This window comes from Protomyctophum bolini, assembly GCF_963924005.1.
Source record: "Protomyctophum bolini genome assembly, chromosome: 10".
Classification (NCBI taxonomy): domain Eukaryota; kingdom Metazoa; phylum Chordata; class Actinopteri; order Myctophiformes; family Myctophidae; genus Protomyctophum; species Protomyctophum bolini.
In genome coordinates this window covers 43,222,682-43,243,630 of record NC_137871.1, presented here as the reverse complement: position 1 = coordinate 43,243,630, position 20,949 = coordinate 43,222,682, and the positions used below count along the sequence as shown (strand labels likewise).

The following is a 20,949-nucleotide window of genomic DNA, read 5'->3' as shown; positions in this document are numbered from 1 at the left end:
ATCAAACATAGACCTTCCACATATACGGCAAGTGGCATTTCCTCAAGGATGCTTCAAATGGCCAAAGACTTTCCCCCCTCGCCCCCATCTACCAATCCATGCAGACATCTACCACCAAGCCCACTGCTCGACTTCCAGCCTTCAAAAATGTGGCAGTAGCTCCAATAGGCCACTGCAGTGAGGAGAAAACTACGGAGCACAAGTCCAACCTCTCCAAAGACTGGAATACTGGACTAGTCGGCCTCCATTCAGCATACCAGGGAGGCAAGAGCTTTGCGTAAGGACTTACCCGGAGTCAGGACACTGAGGCTGAAGTTCTAGTAGAGAGAGTCCCAAACTTCCCTTTGGCACCGGGACACCATCTGAAGAAAGATGAAAGAGAAGAAAAAAGACACGTTGGAAAAGACTGGACTACACTAAGACTGGACATCATCAACTCAGTCACACTGTCAGTCAATCACAGCAGGAGGGTGAACACACACACACATGCGACACAACAGAAAACAGCCAGTGAAACTATAGGGCCTCACTCACACCATAAGACACACGCAAGAAGACACACTTGTGTCGTGTCTCTTCTGTGTGTCATGGCCGCCTCAATGCATTTCCAATGGGAGTCACATGGTTGCAAGACATGCATGTGGGAGGGGGGGGGGGAAGAGGGGGCAGAAGACAGTCATGCAACAGGTTGTGTCATGAAACCATGTGACGTGACACACAGAAGAGACAGGACACAAGTGTGTCTTATAGGTGTGAGTGAGGCCTAGGAGTCCTACACAGTGAAGCGCATGTTCGGTCCTCGAATGGAGTTTGTTCTGTAACTTCGGTGCCAACACAGCCGGCCCGTCCTTTACTGTGTCAGACCGTGAAGGAGTCTTCATGTACAACTGACTGTCAGAACTGAGTGGTCTGGAGGACCTAAATAAAGTTACTATAATATATAGAGAGGTGCAAGACCGTCGCAGGCTTTGAACACAAAATCACAAAATCTTACAATGTCACTCTAAACGCTTCACTGGGAGACAGCGGAGAGAGACAAGGATCCGCATGGATCCACATCTCCCAGACACAAAGCCCGCGGAGGTCAGCAGACTGACCGCGTGTCATTTTTCACCCGAACGGGAAATTGAAGCTCTGAGACTCCGTCAACCATTTGACTTCTTCGACAAACTACTGTAGCTGCTGGCTTCATTGATCCGATTATTTCTGAAGGGGACTAAGAAGTCACGTTGATGCACAACGAGCGAGCGTTCTGAAGAATAATAAAGAAAGGGGCTGATACTGGTGCATTTGGACCAAAATGGGCTCTTATGGGTGGGAGTTAAATGCACACAGAGGATTGTCGAGTGTGCAGGGGGTCCTATAGATTAGGAATTATAAACCGAGGGTCCTTACAATTATTCGAAAGGTTGACTTGAATGATTACCTACACGTGGCCTACAGGACACTGCTCCGTGGATTTAGTGCCCTGTAGACCAGGTGTAGCTAATCAGTTTCATGGCTGTACATGGCCGCCGCGCCCAGCCAGGGCACCCCTCTGTGGATGTGTCTATATAAACCATGGTGCAACATAACTTTTTTTTTCTTTTTTACGCTCTTCACTGTCTCACAATCTCTTCACTTTCCAATGTGTCAACTGTATGTTTCAGCCCGATGTTGTGCCTGGTGCGAAAAATGAGGCCATTTCACACCTGGAACCATTCCTACATCTGGCTCAAAATGTGTAGCTTTGAGTCGCGTTTGAAGCTTGTGGATCTGCTACTTTTTATGCTTTTGTTAGACGCTGCATGTAGTAAAAAAACACAAAATGTAAAAACATGGAGATAAGAGATTTCTATGGAGAACAGCAATGATATTTTATGTCAGTCACTGCGTGAAAAGAGGAGTTAATGGGCAATTATTGGCACTAGATTTCCCCGTAAACCTCTAGTTTAGCAGCATATACAGTTAATATACAGGTGTGATGGTACAATTCGGGAGTTTACCAGAGTTTTCCTGTAATATACACATCCGTATTCCATGCTTGCAAACCACTGGTCCCATCAACACTATGTCTCGTACAATGTCTTCGGCTAACCCCACAAATGTGTTTGTTTTCTGTATGTTTTTTGAAACATTTTACTAAAATGTAAAACGTTTCAGCCCATTGTCGTACCCGATGTTGTGCCTGGTGAGAAATGAGGAACCATTCCACATCTGGCACATGACTTGATTTCACATGTGTTCTGTATGTCTTTTGAAACATTTTACTCAATCGAGACCGTATAAGCTTGCCCAAATATGGAGGCATTATAGATATATGTCATAGATGCAGTCAGAGGAACGTCAGAGGAGCTCGTTAACCTCCCGGTGACAAAAAGAGATTAAAAGCAACAAACAAAGGCCCACGAACGTGACACCCGGAGCGCACCGTCGAGCGCACCAACGTTTTTACATTTCAACGGTGACCCTATAGAGCAACAACGATGGAGGGCATAGATTTCCATCACGGCGGCAAGAAGACGAAGGAGAAGGAGGAGAAGAAAGGACGTCTGGTCCTGGAGGGCAGAGTGAGCATCAAGGGCTTCCTGCTGGGCCTCAGCGTGCTCCTGGTCGTCGCCGCCGTCTCCGGAGCCTCGCTGGGACGTCTCCAATGGCCGCCGTCCGCCCGCTACGCCGCGGTAGCCGTCTGCGTCCACGCGGCGGCCGTCAACGCGCTGCTGCTGCTGGCGTACGGCGGGCCGCGCGGCCGCTCGCCCCTCCTGTACCAGGTGGCCGTGCGCGCCTGCTTCCTGGGCGCGGCCTTCGGCGTCGGCGTGGGCCTCGTCCTGGGCCTCTCGGGCACCTCGTGGACGCGCCCCGGCTGGTACGTCTGCTCGCTGTCCTTCTTCCACTACTCCGAGTACCTGGCCACGGCGGCGGCCAACCCGCGCAGCCTCTCCGTGGACTCCTTCCTGCTCAACCACAGCGTCGCGTACGGCCTGGCGGCCGCGCTCTCCTGGCTGGAGTTCGCCGCGTGGCGGCTCGCCGGCGGAGGACCGTGGCTGGGCCGGCTGAGCGCCGCGGCGGGCCTGGCCATGGCGCTGGGCGGCGACGCCTTGCGCAAGGCCGCCATGCTGACGGCGGGCGCCAACTTCAACCACGTGGTGCAGAGCGAGCGGGCGCGCGGCCACGTGCTGGTGACGCGCGGCGTCTACGCCTACGCCCGCCACCCGGCCTACGCCGGCTGGCTGCAGTGGAGCGTGGGCACGCAGCTGCTGCTGGGCAACCCGGCGTGCACGCTGGGCTACGCGCTGGCCGGCTGGCGCTACTTCCGCCGGCGCGTGGAGGAGGAGGAGCTGGCGCTCGGGCGCTTCTTCGGCGAGGAGTACGCCGAGTACAAGAGGAGGGTGCCCACGGGGCTGCCCTTCATCTCGGGGGTCCGTGTGGGCTAGGAGGACCCCAGGAATGGACACTGATCAGTCGGGCGTCTCCCTGGGGAGGTCTTTGATGCTCGTCCCACTGGGAGGAGACCCCGGGGCAGGCCAAGGCGCAGTTGGAGGAAACACATCGATTCACTGGCCTTGGAACGTCTCGGGATCCCCCAGGAGGAAGTCACTAATGTTGCTCTGGAGGGAGAAGTCTGGAGCTCTCTGGTGGAGCTGTTGCCCCAGCGACCCGACTACGGATAAGCGGTTGAATGATGAGCCCCATAAGAGAAGGTTTCTACCGCTTTAGCAGCGATTCTCAAACAGTTTAACTTCAATAAGGTCCAGTTTGATTATGCAACAGGCTGTACGGCGGACCTCCATTTAATGGCATTTCTATATCCATGGGACCCCAATTTATATTGGAGGACGACCCGGTGATGATCTGGAGGACTCGACAGCCCCCTGTCGCTGTAGAATTGCTATTATCTTTCTGTGCTTTGCAAGAAGACTTGATTACATTTTACCTCAGACAGCAATTGCATCTGAATGGCTGTCGCCGCATCGTGTCTAGACTTCGTGTAAATGTAGTAATGCAGATGATTAACAATAATGTAACTCTGTATACCGTATAAAATGAAAGCAACACGTACAGTGAATGCATTATGTTAACCCATTCTGAACGGGAACCCATTGTGGTGTTAGCATCATGTTATGCTTTAGCTATTGAAAAATAGCAGATCTACAAGCTCATAGCGCGCCACCGAGCGGCGCGCTACGAGCTTGTAGGTCTGCTATTTTTTGAAAAATCGAAGAACGACTGACATTTTTCAGAATCTGATCTCAGGTCAGAATGGGTTCATCAGACCAGTGTGTGTCCTATAGTGGAAACCTCGTATGAATCTGATCTCAGGTCAGAATGGGTTAAAATGAAGATGCAATCCATGCACCCAGCGACCCTGAAAGCCACTCAACCTCTTTAGCAGTGGCTGATTTGTTCTTTGTTGCGTTCCGGGTGTGCTGCCGGAGGAGGCCGAGCTACACAAGCACAAAACAGGCTTTCTGCACAACGTTACACAAATTGGAGGAATATGGAGTTCAGCGGCATCCTACCGTACGTATGCGCCCTGGTTTGTGCTGCCTCTATACCAACTGCCATGGCCTACAGTATGTGGCCTATATATGGATTCACCTGCGCTGATTTGAGATGTATCTGGATGACACTGAAAATGAGGGAAACCTTAACCCATTCTGACCTGAGATCAGATTCTAAAAAAGTTTGTTTGAAAATGACAGTTTTCTGAAAAAGTCAGTCATTCTTCGATTTTTCAAAAATAGCAGACCTACAAGCTCATAGCGCGCCACCGAGTTAAAGCATAGCGTAATGCCTAAAATGGGTTAATTACTTTATAGAATAAAGGTTTGAATGAAGGAATGAATTCCCCAAAACAGCAAAGCTCATTGTCAAGATCTTGTGTGACTAAATAATGACAGTGGAAAAACACAGGTTTTTTTTCCTCTTCTCCATTTCCTTAAAAGCCAAAGCACAGCTTCTGCGCTGCGTTTCGGATCTGGGCGTACAGTACAGTACAGTACAGTACAGTACAAGGCATACAGCTGCCTCACGTGCCTGGGTTGCATGTGTATGAACTAGTGTGAGAGGGTGTATGTGTATGCGTGTGCACGCGAGCAGACTGCGCAGGTGAGTCAGAGTGCATGTGTGACATATTACATTAGTGTACGGTTCGCCCATATGGTATTCATGAATTCACCTGAGTGGGTTTGCACTGTGAGCTGTGGGGAAAATATGGCAAATTTCATATCTCGACCCATGCATGCTTATTAAACGCCACAGCTAGGAGAGCAAATATCACACACTCACGAGCTCGCAAAGTATCGAGCGAGCGAGCCGCTTGCAAATTATCAAAGCGTGCGCGCGGACACACACACACGCACACACGCACACACAGCTGCCCTGGCCGTTTCCATTCCAGGGTGTCATATTAGATTAGCTTTTCATACATTAAAGATAACGTTAAAACAGGCGGCGCTCGTTCATTTACGTCAGTGGTTTTCAACCAGTGGTCCTTGAGGGACCACCAGTGGTCCTTGAGGGACCACCAGTGGTCCTTGAGGGAGGGTCCCAGGTGGTCCCCCCCCCCCGGTGCTAAATGAGGGGTCCAAATGGACCCTCATATAGATCCTTTACTCTTGAAAGCGTAACATGAAACCAAATGGACCCGTATAAGGGTTCATTGTGGATAAAAAAAACAACATATTCTTTATAGTTCTGTGTCTGAGAGGCTATAAAACATCATCAAACGGTGGTGGTCCGTGGCTCAAATGCCAAATATATAAAAGACGTCGATATGAAATGGGTTGAAAAACCACTGATTTATTTATGGTATAACAACAATCGTCATCGCTGTTGGACAGAAACCTGATCAAGCAAATCCACAAAGCTCCAAACCCGGCGCCAAGCAATGTGAGCTTGTAGATCTGCTAGACTTCTGTAATTGTTGTAACCGATTTAGACCCTGAGGCTGATTCTAAAAAAACATCTTCTAAATCCCGAACTAAGTTTTCTGAACGTTTAAAAGAAAAACTGCTATAGTCAACGTCTAAGCTCCGCTAACAAACTTATTTTTTTAGACAAGTTAAAACCATTTCTTTAAGACAGGGGTCTGATAGTCTAATAGTCGACTCTTGCTCACTGGGGTGAGAGTGTTAAAGAGAAAGTTTGGCGTCACTCGCGCTCCCCCTCACAGCGTAGGAGTGACAACCTTTCCAAAGTGCACAAAGCCTTGACCTTTAATTATAGCACCCCCATCAGGCCGACCCCGGTCGTGTTTGTTGTGTGTTGAGTAAAACACACGACTTCCAATCACCGCTGGAAATGTCACGTCCCTCCCTTTTACCGTCTCCCGGGAATTCACTAAACTGAAGAAGAGAAGTAAAGAGTTGCGGGTAGAGGAACCTTGTACTGTATAATATATGTCCAAACCTCCCATCTAACGTTTTGTTTTGTGTTGTTTTTGTACGTGTGGTTTATTATTTTACAGGGCTAGTCCCTAACCAAAATGGGAGAGCACGGAGAAAGTTGTGAGACACGGCAGACAGATTGACGGGATATGTTCCTCAGATGTTTATTCAGACTCAACTTATTCAGACCCCCAACTGACAGGTTTCTACATTCTGGTTAGCTTCTTAAACAGTTACATGAGTATAGGATAGGGTGTGGACAGAAAATGCATACATACATACATACATATATATATATATATATATATATATATATATATATATATATATATATATATATATATATATATAGTAGCCTACCTGGTCCACACAGTCGCGTGAATTTATCCCAATATAATTAGAAATCGTCTAAAGCATACACCGATATAAAAGTCCCATTTAAAAAAAAAAACAATGAAACAAATTGAGTTAATGATTACGTATAAAATACGTAATCCGTTTAATAATCTACTTAACATTTCCCAGTAAAATCTTCAAGATATGTTAAGAAAAATCTACAAGAATTGTCAAGTATAATTGCGTGCATAATAAATAGAATAATCTTATATTAAATTATATGAATTGAGTACTATTTTTTCTATATAACTTCTGAAAACTTCTGAAAAGTGAAAATACTCATAAACATAAATGTCTGTCTTGTCCTATACATGAACCCCACCAGCATGAGTCAAATGGCCTCAGGTACAAGAAAACATGTATTCATTCCTCCAATAGGAACACATATAGAACCGTCATGGAAGGACAGCTTTTCTTAATCGATTATCAGAGCGTAACAAACACAAATAAACAGATAATTGTGTACAGCGTAGACCCCACCGTATTGCAATTTGTCATCGTAATTCCAAAACCTCCATGTGTGTGGTGTGTGTGTGTGTGTGTGTGTATGTGTGCGCGCACGACTGTGCGTGCGTGTATATACACATCAATCCAGCGAGCTAGCAGAAACTAAAGCCACATTTTATACTATAAATGGGTTATTTGCTATATACAGTACCTTGCTTCTTATCATTAATGGAAATACAAAAAATGAGCTCTAAAGATATTTTAAAATGTATATTTTAACGAACGGAAATGACAAACAGACAGATTACTCCGATTGTAGAATACAGTTACTAATATTACTGTTGAATTAAGCATTTTGATTAACAAAAAGTCCACCACGAGTGACAAGAGCACTGAGGTTTTTCCTCATTTGCAATGCCGTCGAGATTGCGCACATGCACGCACGCACGCACGCACACACACACACACACACACACACACACACACACACACACACACACACACACACACACACACACACACACACACACACACACACACACACACACACACACACACACACACGTTCTAATTCAATCACCGCCTTTGCCTTATCGTTCTCTCCGAGCTATAATCTGATTAGAGGGCTGAAAAGTGGCAATTAAAACCAAATGAAAAGAGATGGATGTGCATGTATGCATATGCTCTCTGTGTGTGTGTGTGTGCGTGTGTGTGTGTGTGTGTGTGTGTGTGTGTGTGTGTGTGTGTGTGTGTGTGTGTGTGTGTGTGTGTGCGTGCGTGCGGATGAATGGAAAGGAGAGGAGAGGAGGGAACACACAGGGTGCAGGAACACTTGAGAGGAAATGGAGAGGGACACGAACGGAGCACCCGGAGATGAAGTGGGATGGAGATTTATAAAAAGAGAAAGACAGACCAGCATGGAGGGAACACGTACTGTTCGCCCCATGTATTCGTCGACACACTCCTACGATGAAGTAGGGAATTAACCCATTTTGGGCGGTAACCCCTTTTGGTGCTGGCATTACGTTATGCTTTAGCTATTGGAAAATAGCAGATCTACAAGCTCGTAGCGCGCCACCGAGTGGCGCGCTACGAGCTTGTAGGTCTGCTATTTTTGAAAAATCGAAGAACGACTGACATAGAAAGCTTTTTCATAAAACTGTCAGGATGTAGAAGACCTTTTTAGAATATGATCTCATGTTATAATGGGTTAATTAACACTTACACTAGAGTGTCTGTGAGGTCTTTCTGAACCATATTGAGATTCTGAAGTCGATTACTGTATCTTTGCCCCATGAAGCTCTCAGCAAGTTTTTGATGAATTGAAAATGGGGGGCCCTATTGTAAACAAGTGCTTATAATGCTTTATGAATTCAACAATGAATTCAGCACCATGGACAGAGTCACAGCTAGTCTCAATGCTACAACATGAATTCAGAACCATGGACAGAGTCACAGCTAGTCTCAATGCTACAACATGAATTCAGAACCATGGACAGAGTCACAGCTAGTCTCAATGCTACAACATGAATTCAGAACCATGGACAGAGTCACAGCTAGTCTCAATGCTACAACATGAATTCAGAACCATGGACAGAGTCACAGCTAGTCTCAATGCTACAACATGAATTCAGAACCATGGACAGAGTCACAGCTAGTCTCAATGCTACAACATGAATTCAGCACCATGGACAGAGTTACAGCTAGTCTCAATGTTACAACATTAATTCAGCACCATGGACAGAGTCACAGCTAGTCTCAATGCTACAACATGAATTCAGCACCATGGACAGAGTCACAGCTAGTCTCAATGCCACAACATGAATTCAGAAACATGGACAGAGTCACAGCTAGTCTCAATGCTACAACATGAATTCAGCACCATGGACAGAGTCACAGCTTTGTCTCAATGCTACAACATGAATTCAGCACCATGGACAGAGTCACAGCTAGTCTCAATGCTACAACATGAATTCAGCACCATGGACAGAGTCACAGCTAGTCTCAATGCTACAACATGAATTCAGCATTATGGACAGAGTCACAGCTAGTGTCAATGCTACAACATTAATTCAGCACCATGGACAGAGTCACAGCTAGTCTCAATGCTACAACATGAATTCAGAACCATGGACAGAGTCACAGCTAGTCTCAATGCTACAACATGAATTCAGAAACGAGGACAGAGTCACAGCTAGTCTCAATGCTACAACATGAATTCAGCACCATGGACAGAGTCACAGCTAGTCTCAATGATACAACATTAATTCAGAACCATGGACAGAGTCACAGCTAGTCTCAATGCTACAACATTAATTCAGAACCATGGACAGAGTCACAGCTAGTCTCAATGCTACAACATGAATTCAGCACCATGGACAGAGTCACAGCTAGTCTCAATGCTACAACATGAATTCAGCACCATGGACAGAGTCACAGCTAGTCTCAATGCTACAACATGAATTCAGCACCATGGACAGAGTCACAGCTAGTGTCAATGCTACAACATTATTTCAGCACCATGGACAGAGTCACAGCTAGTCTCAATGCTACAACATGAATTCAGCACCATGGACAGAGTCACAGCTAGTCTCAATGCTACAACATGAATTCAGCACCATGGACAGAGTCACAGCTAGTGTCAATGCTACAACATTATTTCAGCACCATGGACAGAGTCACAGCTAGTCTCAATGCTACAACATGAATTCAGAACCATGGACAGAGTCACAGCTAGTCTCAATGCTACTACATGAATTCAGAAACATGGACAGAGTCACAGCTAGTCTCAATGATACAACATTAATTCAGAACCATGGACAGAGTCACAGCTAGTCTCAATGCTACAACATGAATTCAGCACCATGGACAGAGTCACAGCTAGTCTCAATGCTACAACATGAATTCAGCACCATGGACAGAGTCACAGCTAGTCTCAATGCTACAACATGCATTCAGCACCATGGACAGAGTCACAGCTAGTGTCAATGCTACAACATTAATTCAGCACCATGGACAGAGTCACAGCTAGTCTCAATGCTACAACATGAATTCAGCACCATGGACAGAGTCACAGCTAGTCTCAATGCTACAACATGAATTCAGAACCATGGACAGAGTCACAGCTAGTCTCAATGTAAACAACATGTATTCAGCACCATGGACAGAGTCACAGCTAGTCTCAATGATACAACATTAATTCAGAACCATGGACAGAGTCACAGCTAGTCTCAATGCTACAACATGAATTCAGCACCATGGACAGAGTCACAGCTAGTCTCAATGCTACAACATTAATTCAGCACCATGGACAGAGTCACAGCTAGTGTCAATGCTACAACATTATTTCAGCACCATGGACAGAGTCACAGCTAGTCTCAATGCTACAACATTAATTCAGAACCATGGACAGAGTCACAGCTAGTCTCAATGCTACTACATGAATTCAGAAACATGGACAGAGTCACAGCTAGTCTCAATGATACAACATTAATTCAGAACCATGGACAGAGTCACAGCTAGTCTCAATGCTACAACATGAATTCAGCACCATGGACAGAGTCACAGCTAGTCTCAATGCTACAACATTATTTCAGCACCATGGACAGAGTCACAGCTAGTGTCAATGCTACAACATTATTTCAGCACCATGGACAGAGTCACAGCTAGTCTCAATGCTACAACATGAATTCAGCACCATGGACAGAGTCACAGCTAGTCTCAATGCTACAACATGAATTCAGCACCATGGACAGAGTCACAGCTAGTGTCAATGCTACAACATTATTTCAGCACCATGGACAGAGTCACAGCTAGTCTCAATGCTACAACATGAATTCAGAACCATGGACAGAGTCACAGCTAGTCTCAATGCTACAACATGAATTCAGCACCATGGACAGAGTCACAGCTAGTCTCAATGCTACAACATGAATTCAGCACCATGGACAGAGTCACAGCTAGTGTCAATGCTACAACATTATTTCAGCACCATGGACAGAGTCACAGCTAGTCTCAATGCTACAACATGAATTCAGAACCATGGACAGAGTCACAGCTAGTCTCAATGCTACTACATGCATTCAGCACCATGGACAGAGTCACAGCTAGTCTCAATGCTACAACATTAATTCAGCACCATGGACAGAGTCACAGCTAGTCTCAATGCTACAACATGAATTCAGAACCATGGACAGAGTCACAGCTAGTCTCAATGCTACTACATGAATTCAGAAACATGGACAGAGTCACAGCTAGTCTCAATGATACAACATTAATTCAGAACCATGGACAGAGTCACAGCTAGTCTCAATGCTACAACATGAATTCAGCACCATGGACAGAGTCACAGCTAGTCTCAATGCTACAACATTAATTCAGCACCATGGACAGAGTCACAGCTAGTCTCAATGCTACAACATGAATTCAGCACCATGGACAGAGTCACAGCTAGTCTCAATGCTACAACATGCATTCAGCACCATGGACAGAGTCACAGCTAGTGTCAATGCTACAACATTAATTCAGCACCATGGACAGAGTCACAGCTAGTCTCAATGCTACAACATTAATTCAGCACCATGGACAGAGTCACAGCTAGTCTCAATGCTACAACATGAATTCAGAACCATGGACAGAGTCACAGCTAGTCTCAATGTTACAACATGTATTCAGCACCATGGACAGAGTCACAGCTAGTCTCAATGATACAACATTAATTCAGCACCATGGACAGAGTCACAGCTAGTGTCAATGCTACAACATTATTTCAGCACCATGGACAGAGTCACAGCTAGTCTCAATGCTACAACATGAATTCAGCACCATGGACAGAGTCACAGCTAGTCTCAATGCTACAACATGAATTCAGCACCATGGACAGAGTCACAGCTAGTGTCAATGCTACAACATTATTTCAGCACCATGGACAGAGTCACAGCTAGTCTCAATGCTACAACATGAATTCAGAACCATGGACAGAGTCACAGCTAGTCTCAATGCTACAACATGAATTCAGCACCATGGACAGAGTCACAGCTAGTCTCAATGCTACAACATGAATTCAGCACCATGGACAGAGTCACAGCTAGTGTCAATGCTACAACATTATTTCAGCACCATGGACAGAGTCACAGCTAGTCTCAATGCTACAACATGAATTCAGAACCATGGACAGAGTCACAGCTAGTCTCAATGCTACTACATGCATTCAGCACCATGGACAGAGTCACAGCTAGTGTCAATGCTACAACATTAATTCAGCACCATGGACAGAGTCACAGCTAGTCTCAATGCTACAACATTAATTCAGCACCATGGACAGAGTCACAGCTAGTCTCAATGCTACAACATGAATTCAGAACCATGGACAGAGTCACAGCTAGTCTCAATGCTACTACATGAATTCAGAAACATGGACAGAGTCACAGCTAGTCTCAATGATACAACATTAATTCAGAACCATGGACAGAGTCACAGCTAGTCTCAATGCTACAACATGAATTCAGCACCATGGACAGAGTCACAGCTAGTCTCAATGCTACAACATTAATTCAGCACCATGGACAGAGTCACAGCTAGTCTCAATGCTACAACATGAATTCAGCACCATGGACAGAGTCACAGCTAGTCTCAATGCTACAACATGCATTCAGCACCATGGACAGAGTCACAGCTAGTGTCAATGCTACAACATTAATTCAGCACCATGGACAGAGTCACAGCTAGTCTCAATGCTACAACATTAATTCAGCACCATGGACAGAGTCACAGCTAGTCTCAATGCTACAACATGAATTCAGAACCATGGACAGAGTCACAGCTAGTCTCAATGTTACAACATGTATTCAGCACCATGGACAGAGTCACAGCTAGTCTCAATGATACAACATGAATTCAGCACCATGGACAGAGTCACAGCTAGTCTCAATGCTACAACATGAATTCAGCACCATGGACAGAGTCACAGCTAGTCTCAATGCTACAACATGAATTCAGCACCATGGACAGAGTCACAGCTAGTCTCAATGCTACAACATGAATTCAGCACCATGGACAGAGTCACAGCTAGTCTCAATGCTACAACATGAATTCAGCACCATGGACAGAGTCACAGCTAGTCTCAATGCTACAACATGAATTCAGCACCATGGACAGAGTCACAGCTAGTCTCAATGCTACAACATTAATTCAGCACCATGGACAGAGTCACAGCTAGTCTCAATGCTACAACATTAATTCAGCACCATGGACAGAGTCACAGCTAGTCTCAATGCTACAACATTAATTCAGCACCATGGACAGAGTCACAGCTAGTCTCAATGCTACAACATTAATTCAGCACCATGGACAGAGTCACAGCTAGTCTCAATGCTACAACATGAATTCAGCACCATGGACAGAGTCACAGCTAGTCTCAATGCTACAACATGAATTCAGCACCATGGACAGAGTCACAGCTAGTCTCAATGCTACAACATTAATTCAGCACCATGGACAGAGTCACAGCTAGTCTCAATGTTACAACATGAATTCAGCACCATGGACAGAGTCACAGCTAGTCTCAATGTTACAACATGGATTCAGCACCATGGACAGAGTCACAGCTAGTCTCAATGTTACAACATGGATTCAGAACCATGGACAGAGTCACAGCTAGTCTCAATGCTACAACATTAATTCAGAACCATGGACAGAGTCACAGCTAGTCTCAATGCTAGAACATTAATTCAGAACCATGGACAGAGTCACAGCTAGTGTCAATGCTACAACATTAATTCAGAACCATGGACAGAGTCCATTCATATGCTATACCCAGTCATGTGTGTGGAAAAAGTACAATGTTTTTTTATTTTTATCAGAAAGTATGGCTAATTAATAAATAGAACGGTTTCCTTTCCATCCAACGTCGTACGTGGGAATCACCACCGTGGTTGTGTGTGGACCAGGTCGGCTATACATCTGGAACCCACGGCCACACCAGCGGCTGAATTTCAATTACGCGACAAGAGAGGCTCGACTGAAGATGTGTCAGATAGAAATTGATTTTTTTGTCCCCTCCTTTTCTTTTTTACAGCAGCCTTATACAGATAATGCACGGATGAATATATGAATATGGAGATTTGTTAGAGGTCGTTTTGACCTTTCCTTTGAAGCATTACAATCCCGGTTAGAATAAGGTTATCGTCTCTGTCGAGTGGAAACTTAAAGAAATTATCTAAAGTTGCGAGCTGAAAACGCACTTCGAGCTTTGATATCTGCTACTGTTCATGCTTTTGTGTCTGACTAAAATCGGTACACATGATCTCCGGACCTATCCGATGAAAACACCAGCGGCAGAATTTCGATGTGCAAAGATCGTTCGGCCGTAATCGTCATCCAAAGTTAGTGGGAGGGGCCCATTTTACCAAAAAATGCCACAAATCACGAACGGAAAGTCCAATCCATCACACATTTGAATCACATGTCGCGGGTGGTTTAATCAACCCAGAGCCAAAAGCAATTCCATATTAATCCGTAGGGGGCACCGCAAATGCAAAAAAAAATAACCGTTTGTCGCAAAAACATGTTTTCTGGGGGATAAATGCCCTCCAAATTACTTGCGCATGATCACAGGGGTTGACGTGACATTGTAATTGTCTGGAAATATATAGTGGGAGGGGCCTATGTAAGCGATTGCGGCAACCACACCGAAATTGCGACTTTTCTAGAGTGTTGTAGTGAATGGCTCTACAGTATGTTCATTGTGGTGGCCTTATGTAATATCTCTCTCATACCGGAGGGAGTGACAGCAATGATGGATGAAAGCAGGGACGAGAGAGAGAGAGAGCGGGGGGTGGGGTGGGGTGGGGGGGGTACGCAGGTCGTAATCTACCGTGAAAACACGGCACACGGGTACTTAACCCCTGCGGCGCCGCGGGCATAGCGTCCGCTGTGTGACCGTTAGTCTCGTCATCTCACACCGATGTCAGGACCACGCTGCTCTGAAGAGGACACCATGTCAGGACGGTACAGGACCCCCCTCTCCCCCTGGGACGGCCCGTCTGTCTGTGTGTGTGTGTGTGTGTGTGTGTGTGTGTGTGTGTGTGTGTGTGTCTGTGTCTGTGTGTGTGTGTGTGTGTGTGTGTGTGTGTGCGTGACCCCGTGACTAACCCATTCTGACCTGAGATCAGATTCAAAAAAATGTCTTCTACACATCCTGACAGTTTTCTGAAAAAGCTATGTTTCTATGTCAGTCGTCAGTCATTTTTTCAAAAATAGCAGACCTACAAGCTCATAGTGCGCCACTCGGTGGCGCGCTATGAGCTTGTAGATCTGCTATTTTTCAATAGCTATAAAGCATAGCATAATGCTAACACCAAAAGGGGGTTCCCGCACAAAATGGGCTAATGTCTACTAACTGATGGCCTTAATGAAAAAGCCCCCCCGTGACGATAGACCGCTAAGCGGAGACACACAGAGATAAATCACACCTTCCTTTAATGTATAATGTGGGCCGTATCGCAGCGTCGGCCCGGCTGCTCTGATTGGCTGGCTGGCTAATGCACGGGCCGAGCCCATTGGTTGAAGCTGAAGCAGCCTCCTGTGTTTTTTTTGTTGGGGGCACCAGAGTTATTTTTTTTTAGCAACTTGCCGTTTTAATGCTTTCTTCTTGGTTTAAGTGCCATAATCTTTTATCCCTGTCTGTCTGTTGTCACAGCTCTCTCTCTCTCTCTCTCTCTCTCTCTCTCTCTCTCTCTCTCTCTCTCTCTCTCTCTCTCTCTCTCTCTCTCTCTCTCTCTCTCTCTCTCTCTCTCTCTCTCTCTCTCTCTCTCTCTCCCCCTCTCCCCCTCTCTCTCCCTCTCCTTGCACGGTGAGTCACGGAGCAAATTACGCACTCTTGTTAAGGAAGCCCCCAACCCTTATGTATTTACTTGCCAGGGGCGGGTCCCCACTCCCCTCTCCCCCTCTCTCTCTCTCTCTCCAGGGGCGATGCTATAATTCATCAACCTTTCATTTTCCACACCAATATAAACGTGTTAGGAGTTTAGCTAATGGAGCTAATTGTCTAATGTAAAAGTCCCTGCTGGGCAGCTGGGATTTCAATTTGTGGCTTTTATTATAGCCATTACAATGTGCAACAATGTCAGGTGAGCAAATAAATAAAAATATATATATACAGTATATCCTCCACTAGCCAGCATGCCGATGACCCCTGGGTCATAAGGGAGGTCTGTGTAACTATAAACTTTATTCTTCAAGTCAACACAGCCGTCGAGGCCAAGACTGAAAAGTCCTTTTCACCCATTAAGTATCCTTAAAGGAATCTTTATCCTCCTCGCCAAAAACAACTTATACAGCTCACATCCTGAAGACTGAAAACTGTCTGTAGAACTCTCTTTATTGTCCAAAAAACTGCTCAAACCTGCACTTCCACAGCCATTCATCACTGAGTCACCCATAAGGCACAGTTTTAACCCATTCTGGGCGGGAACCCATTTTGGTGTTATAGCATCATGTCGTGCTTTAGCTATTGAAAAATAGCAGATCTACAAGCTTATTTTTGAAAAATCGAAGAACGACTGAATTTTTTAAAATCTGATCTCAGGTCAGAATCAGACAAGTGTGTGTCCAGTGGAAACCTCGTATGAATCTGATCTCAGGTCAGAATGGGTTAAGCTGACTGTGGAGGACCTCAGCCTCCTATTGTTTTCAGTTTTCACACCATTACCCATTTAGACCTTCCAGTGCATCAGTGAGTGCTGACCCTATAGGAGGTACCTACAGCTTGTCAGTTACAAAACTTTGTTTGTGCCAACTGCTGTGGACATTTTTAAATAAGAAAAGGTTTAAATACACCCACTGTTCATGATCACTGTTGCTGCCGTTTATGTGAATGCATTTTATATAGTATTTTAATGCATCTGTGTATTTTATGTAATGTTTTATTGTTCTAACTGACTGCCAAAGACACATTTCCATTTTATGCCAATTTAATGGACAATAACGTTGTCCCTTATCCTCATCCTTCTAAATCCTGACAGTTTTCTGAAGTAGAAATACATGGAGGTCAATCATAGCAGTAGATTAGCAGTTGCTTAAATATTGGCATTTAATTTTTCCCCCCATAAATTAACACCCTACTACGTGATCACACTACAGCGTCTCACACACAGAAGCATCAAAAGCAGCAGATCTACAACCTTGAAACGCGGCACGAAGCGACACATTTTGAGCTTGTAGATCTAGTTGATTTTATCTGAATCCTGAAAAGTAACACTCTTTGAAGACATAATGAGGTTTCCACTCGACAGAGACGATTTCAAAATGGGGGTCCTTGAAATAATAGAAAAAACGTTCTTGAACCACCAATGCCTCGAACAATTATAAGGAGCATATCATTAACCCATTTTGCGCGGGAACCCATTTTGGTGTTAGCATTATGTTATGCTTTAGCTATTGAAAAATAGCAGATCTACAAGCTCATAGAGCGCCACCGAGTTGCGCGCTACGAGCTTGTAGATCTGCTATTTTTGAAAAATCGAAGAACGACTGACATTTTTAGAATCTGATCTCAGGTCAGAATGGGTTAATCAGACCAGTGTGTGTCCAGTGGAAACCTCGTATGAATCTGATCTCAGGTCGGAATGGTCCCCATATAGAAGATCCACATCTCCAAGAAGTATGGCTTCATGCAGAAGCTTGTAGTTTGGATATATATTTATTTTTCTATTAGACAGTATATTCTTCCTTGTCCTCTTCCAGGTTTGAAGAAACGCTCGCCCAGCAGGCCGGGGCAAAGAGACTGAGGCGAAAGACTAAGGCCCAAAACCAACCAATCAGACAGACCAGCATCAGTCTTTCCCTGTGTGAAGTGCGGAAAGGAGTGTGAATCCCGCATTGGTCTATACTCAGACACACTGAACGCTCATGCACCAAAAGCCGAATAATAACCCCTTTTTCCAGAGCGTGACTCCATAGTAGTCTCTCGAGACTGACGGGTGCCAAATGAGGCAGAACCATCACTTTGAAAACCGCCATCATTATGTGGCTTTTCTTTGGCGAGGCTGGCATCCGTCTAGATTTCCAATCAGAATTCCCCCACACACACACACACACACACACACACTCATTCCAGTTATTCTGAACTGCAGGGCTAACACTGTGAAGTCTCAAAATGGGGGTGTGTGTGGGGGGGGGGGGACGACATGCAAGCCAAGAGCTAAAAGTATTTCTGGTGTTGAGCCCAAAAGCACAGCAGCTTTAACCCATTCTGACCTGAGATCAGATTCATACAAGGTTTCCACTGGACACACACTGGGTCTGATTAACCCATTCTGACCTGAGATCAGATTCTAAAAAAATGTCAGTCGTTCTTTGATTTTTCAAAAAATAGCAGACCTACAAGCTCGTAGCGTGCCACTCGGTGTCGCGCTATGAGCTTGTAGATCTGCTATTTTTCAATAGCTAAAGCATAACATGATGCTGAACACCAAAATGGGTTCCCGTTCAGAATGGGTTAAAGATATCTGAGACAGTGTTGCCAGACTTAGCGCTTCACGCATGGTGAAATAAGCAGTCAGGTGTATGCAAAGCCAAAAGGAAGCGACTACAGACTACAAACCGATCGCTATTCAGTATTTAAGTCCGACGTCCTATTGTAGTGCTACGGTACGTCCGGGTCCAACTGGCACCATGCAGCTTCCCGTCCGCATCTCATTGTAAATAGAATATCTAAACGCGTGACTCTTTTTACAATGACGTTAGTTTTCAAAAAGGAAGCCATTGAGGGTTAAAATGGGTCTTAATGCTTCCAACTCGAGTAGAATTATTAATGTTTTGTACAAGTGTCCATGACAACAAAAATATATGATGTGGAGACAATAAAAAGACTATTATTATCATTGTTATTGAAGGTGGCAACAGCTCCATTTGCTCGGTAAAATATTTCGGGGGCATAATTTAGTATGTTGAATCTAGTTTGCATTAATGAGGATTTAGTTTGACACAATAAAATAAAATGGCGATAGTATTCTATGTGGGGCAGATGGCCTGAAGTCACAGCCAGATTTGGGAGAGCAGCAGCTTTGTTGTTGCGAGGAAAGCGGTAAAATTAGACTTTCGTGGTTGTTTTCATCTCAGATTTAGTCAGACAGTCACAGTATAACTCTATGGGGACACAAAAGTAGGACCCGGAAGTATCTCAGGAGGGGGCGCTCACGTCACAGCTGAAATACTGAATACTGTCATTCAAATAAATCACACTTGTGTCAAGTGAGGGGCGCTCTTATCATCATGACGTAAAATAGACACTATTTGCCTATATTTGCTCAGACACTATGATGTCAAATTATCCATTCATTGTCAACGTTAATGTTTGTGTGAGACAAAAATAGACACTAAGCCGATTTGCTCAGAAACATTTTCTTGTTGTTGTTTTCTTTGTTTGGATTTGTATGCACAAAATCATTAAGTGTACTTTTTAAGTGAAAAGGGGAAGGCATTCATAAGAATGGATCAGACAAAGGAATTATTTAAATATAAATTAATTGTTATCTGATATGATTTGTACTGTACTGTACTCTGATACAGTAATATGTGCGAAATAAAAATAATAAATGAAATTAATTGAATGAAAATTCTCCATTCATTGTCAATGGAAATTGTATGTTTGTGTGATTTTTTTCCTGCCAAGATTTACAAGCAACTTTACAGGAAAAAGATCACACCTGTGTGAAGTGAGGGGCGCTAACATATTAAAGTGTAACTCATGTTGATTAGGTGATGTAATGGTGATGTAACACAAAGGTGCGGACACAAACAATAAACGCCATTGACAATAAAGTAGCCTCGGTACCAGGCTTTCATTTTTGTTGGTGCAAAAATTGAAAGCCTGGAGGAACGCATTGGCCACTCTGGTCTAAAAGTGGGAGTCAACCCTTCCGGGTGGGCGTCGCTCCAAATGATGTGACGTAGCGATGCACTAGGGGGGAGAGGAGGGGCCGGGGGTGACGGACAGATCGATGAGATCCAATCAGGGCATGCGCAAATCTCAGCCGCGACCCGCCCCTCTAGACCAGAAACCTAACACGTTAGCTCAGGCTAACAATAAAGAGACAATTATGACGTAATGAGGCACATAGTGATGTACATTTTCCCTTGATTGTCAATCGCATTTACAAAACAAACAATGAACTAAAAGACAAACATTAAACCCGTGTATATAGGAGGGACTGGCCCCTAGAAAACCTCCCCAAAAAACGAGCCAAAATGTATGCTTACACTAAGCGTACATGGCAACCCTTGTGTGAAAGCCCGGGGCAGAGAGGAAGCTGGATAGAGACAGCGTTTGGTAGATCCAGGTGGATTTGGGCTGTCATGAAGGAGAGCTTTGCTTCTATCAGCTCCCAGGCAGTGGGGGAGGCTGGCAGAACAGGATTATCCTGGCTGAAATTAGGCTGATTGAAAGTCTGTCCAACAGGCCTAGGAAATAAGGGCCTGATACGGTAGGTAGGCTGCACACGGCGGGGCTGCTAGTGAACCGTCTGTATAGAGCCGTTTGGGGTATCAGGATATTTTTAGTTTGCTTTATTAACCCATTTAGACCTGACATCAAAATTAAAAAATATATATCTTTTAAATCCTGACAATTTTCTGATAATATGTTGTTCCAGGGACACCCCAGAAGCACGTTCGCTCTGAAAGAATATGTATTCAAAGATTTGTGCCGCATTTTCACAATTAAAAAAAAAATAGCAGA

The 20,949-nt window shown here is 44.8% G+C and overlaps 1 protein-coding gene and 1 long non-coding RNA gene across 2 annotated transcripts in view; both read left to right on the top strand.

The window, feature by feature from the left end:
* LOC308322944 overlaps positions 1 to 20,949 on the top strand; it is a 447,594-nt gene that overhangs the window by 89,865 nt on the left and 336,780 nt on the right. The gene's annotated exons all lie outside the window — the stretch shown is intronic.
* On the top strand, positions 2,466 to 3,413 carry LOC308322906 (protein-S-isoprenylcysteine O-methyltransferase-like; the record flags this gene model as incomplete). The annotated part of the gene is made up of 1 exon (XM_080774395.1): positions 2,466 to 3,413. One exon carries the CDS (start codon positions 2,466 to 2,468, stop codon positions 3,411 to 3,413), a length of 948 nt encoding a protein of 315 aa, XP_080630521.1.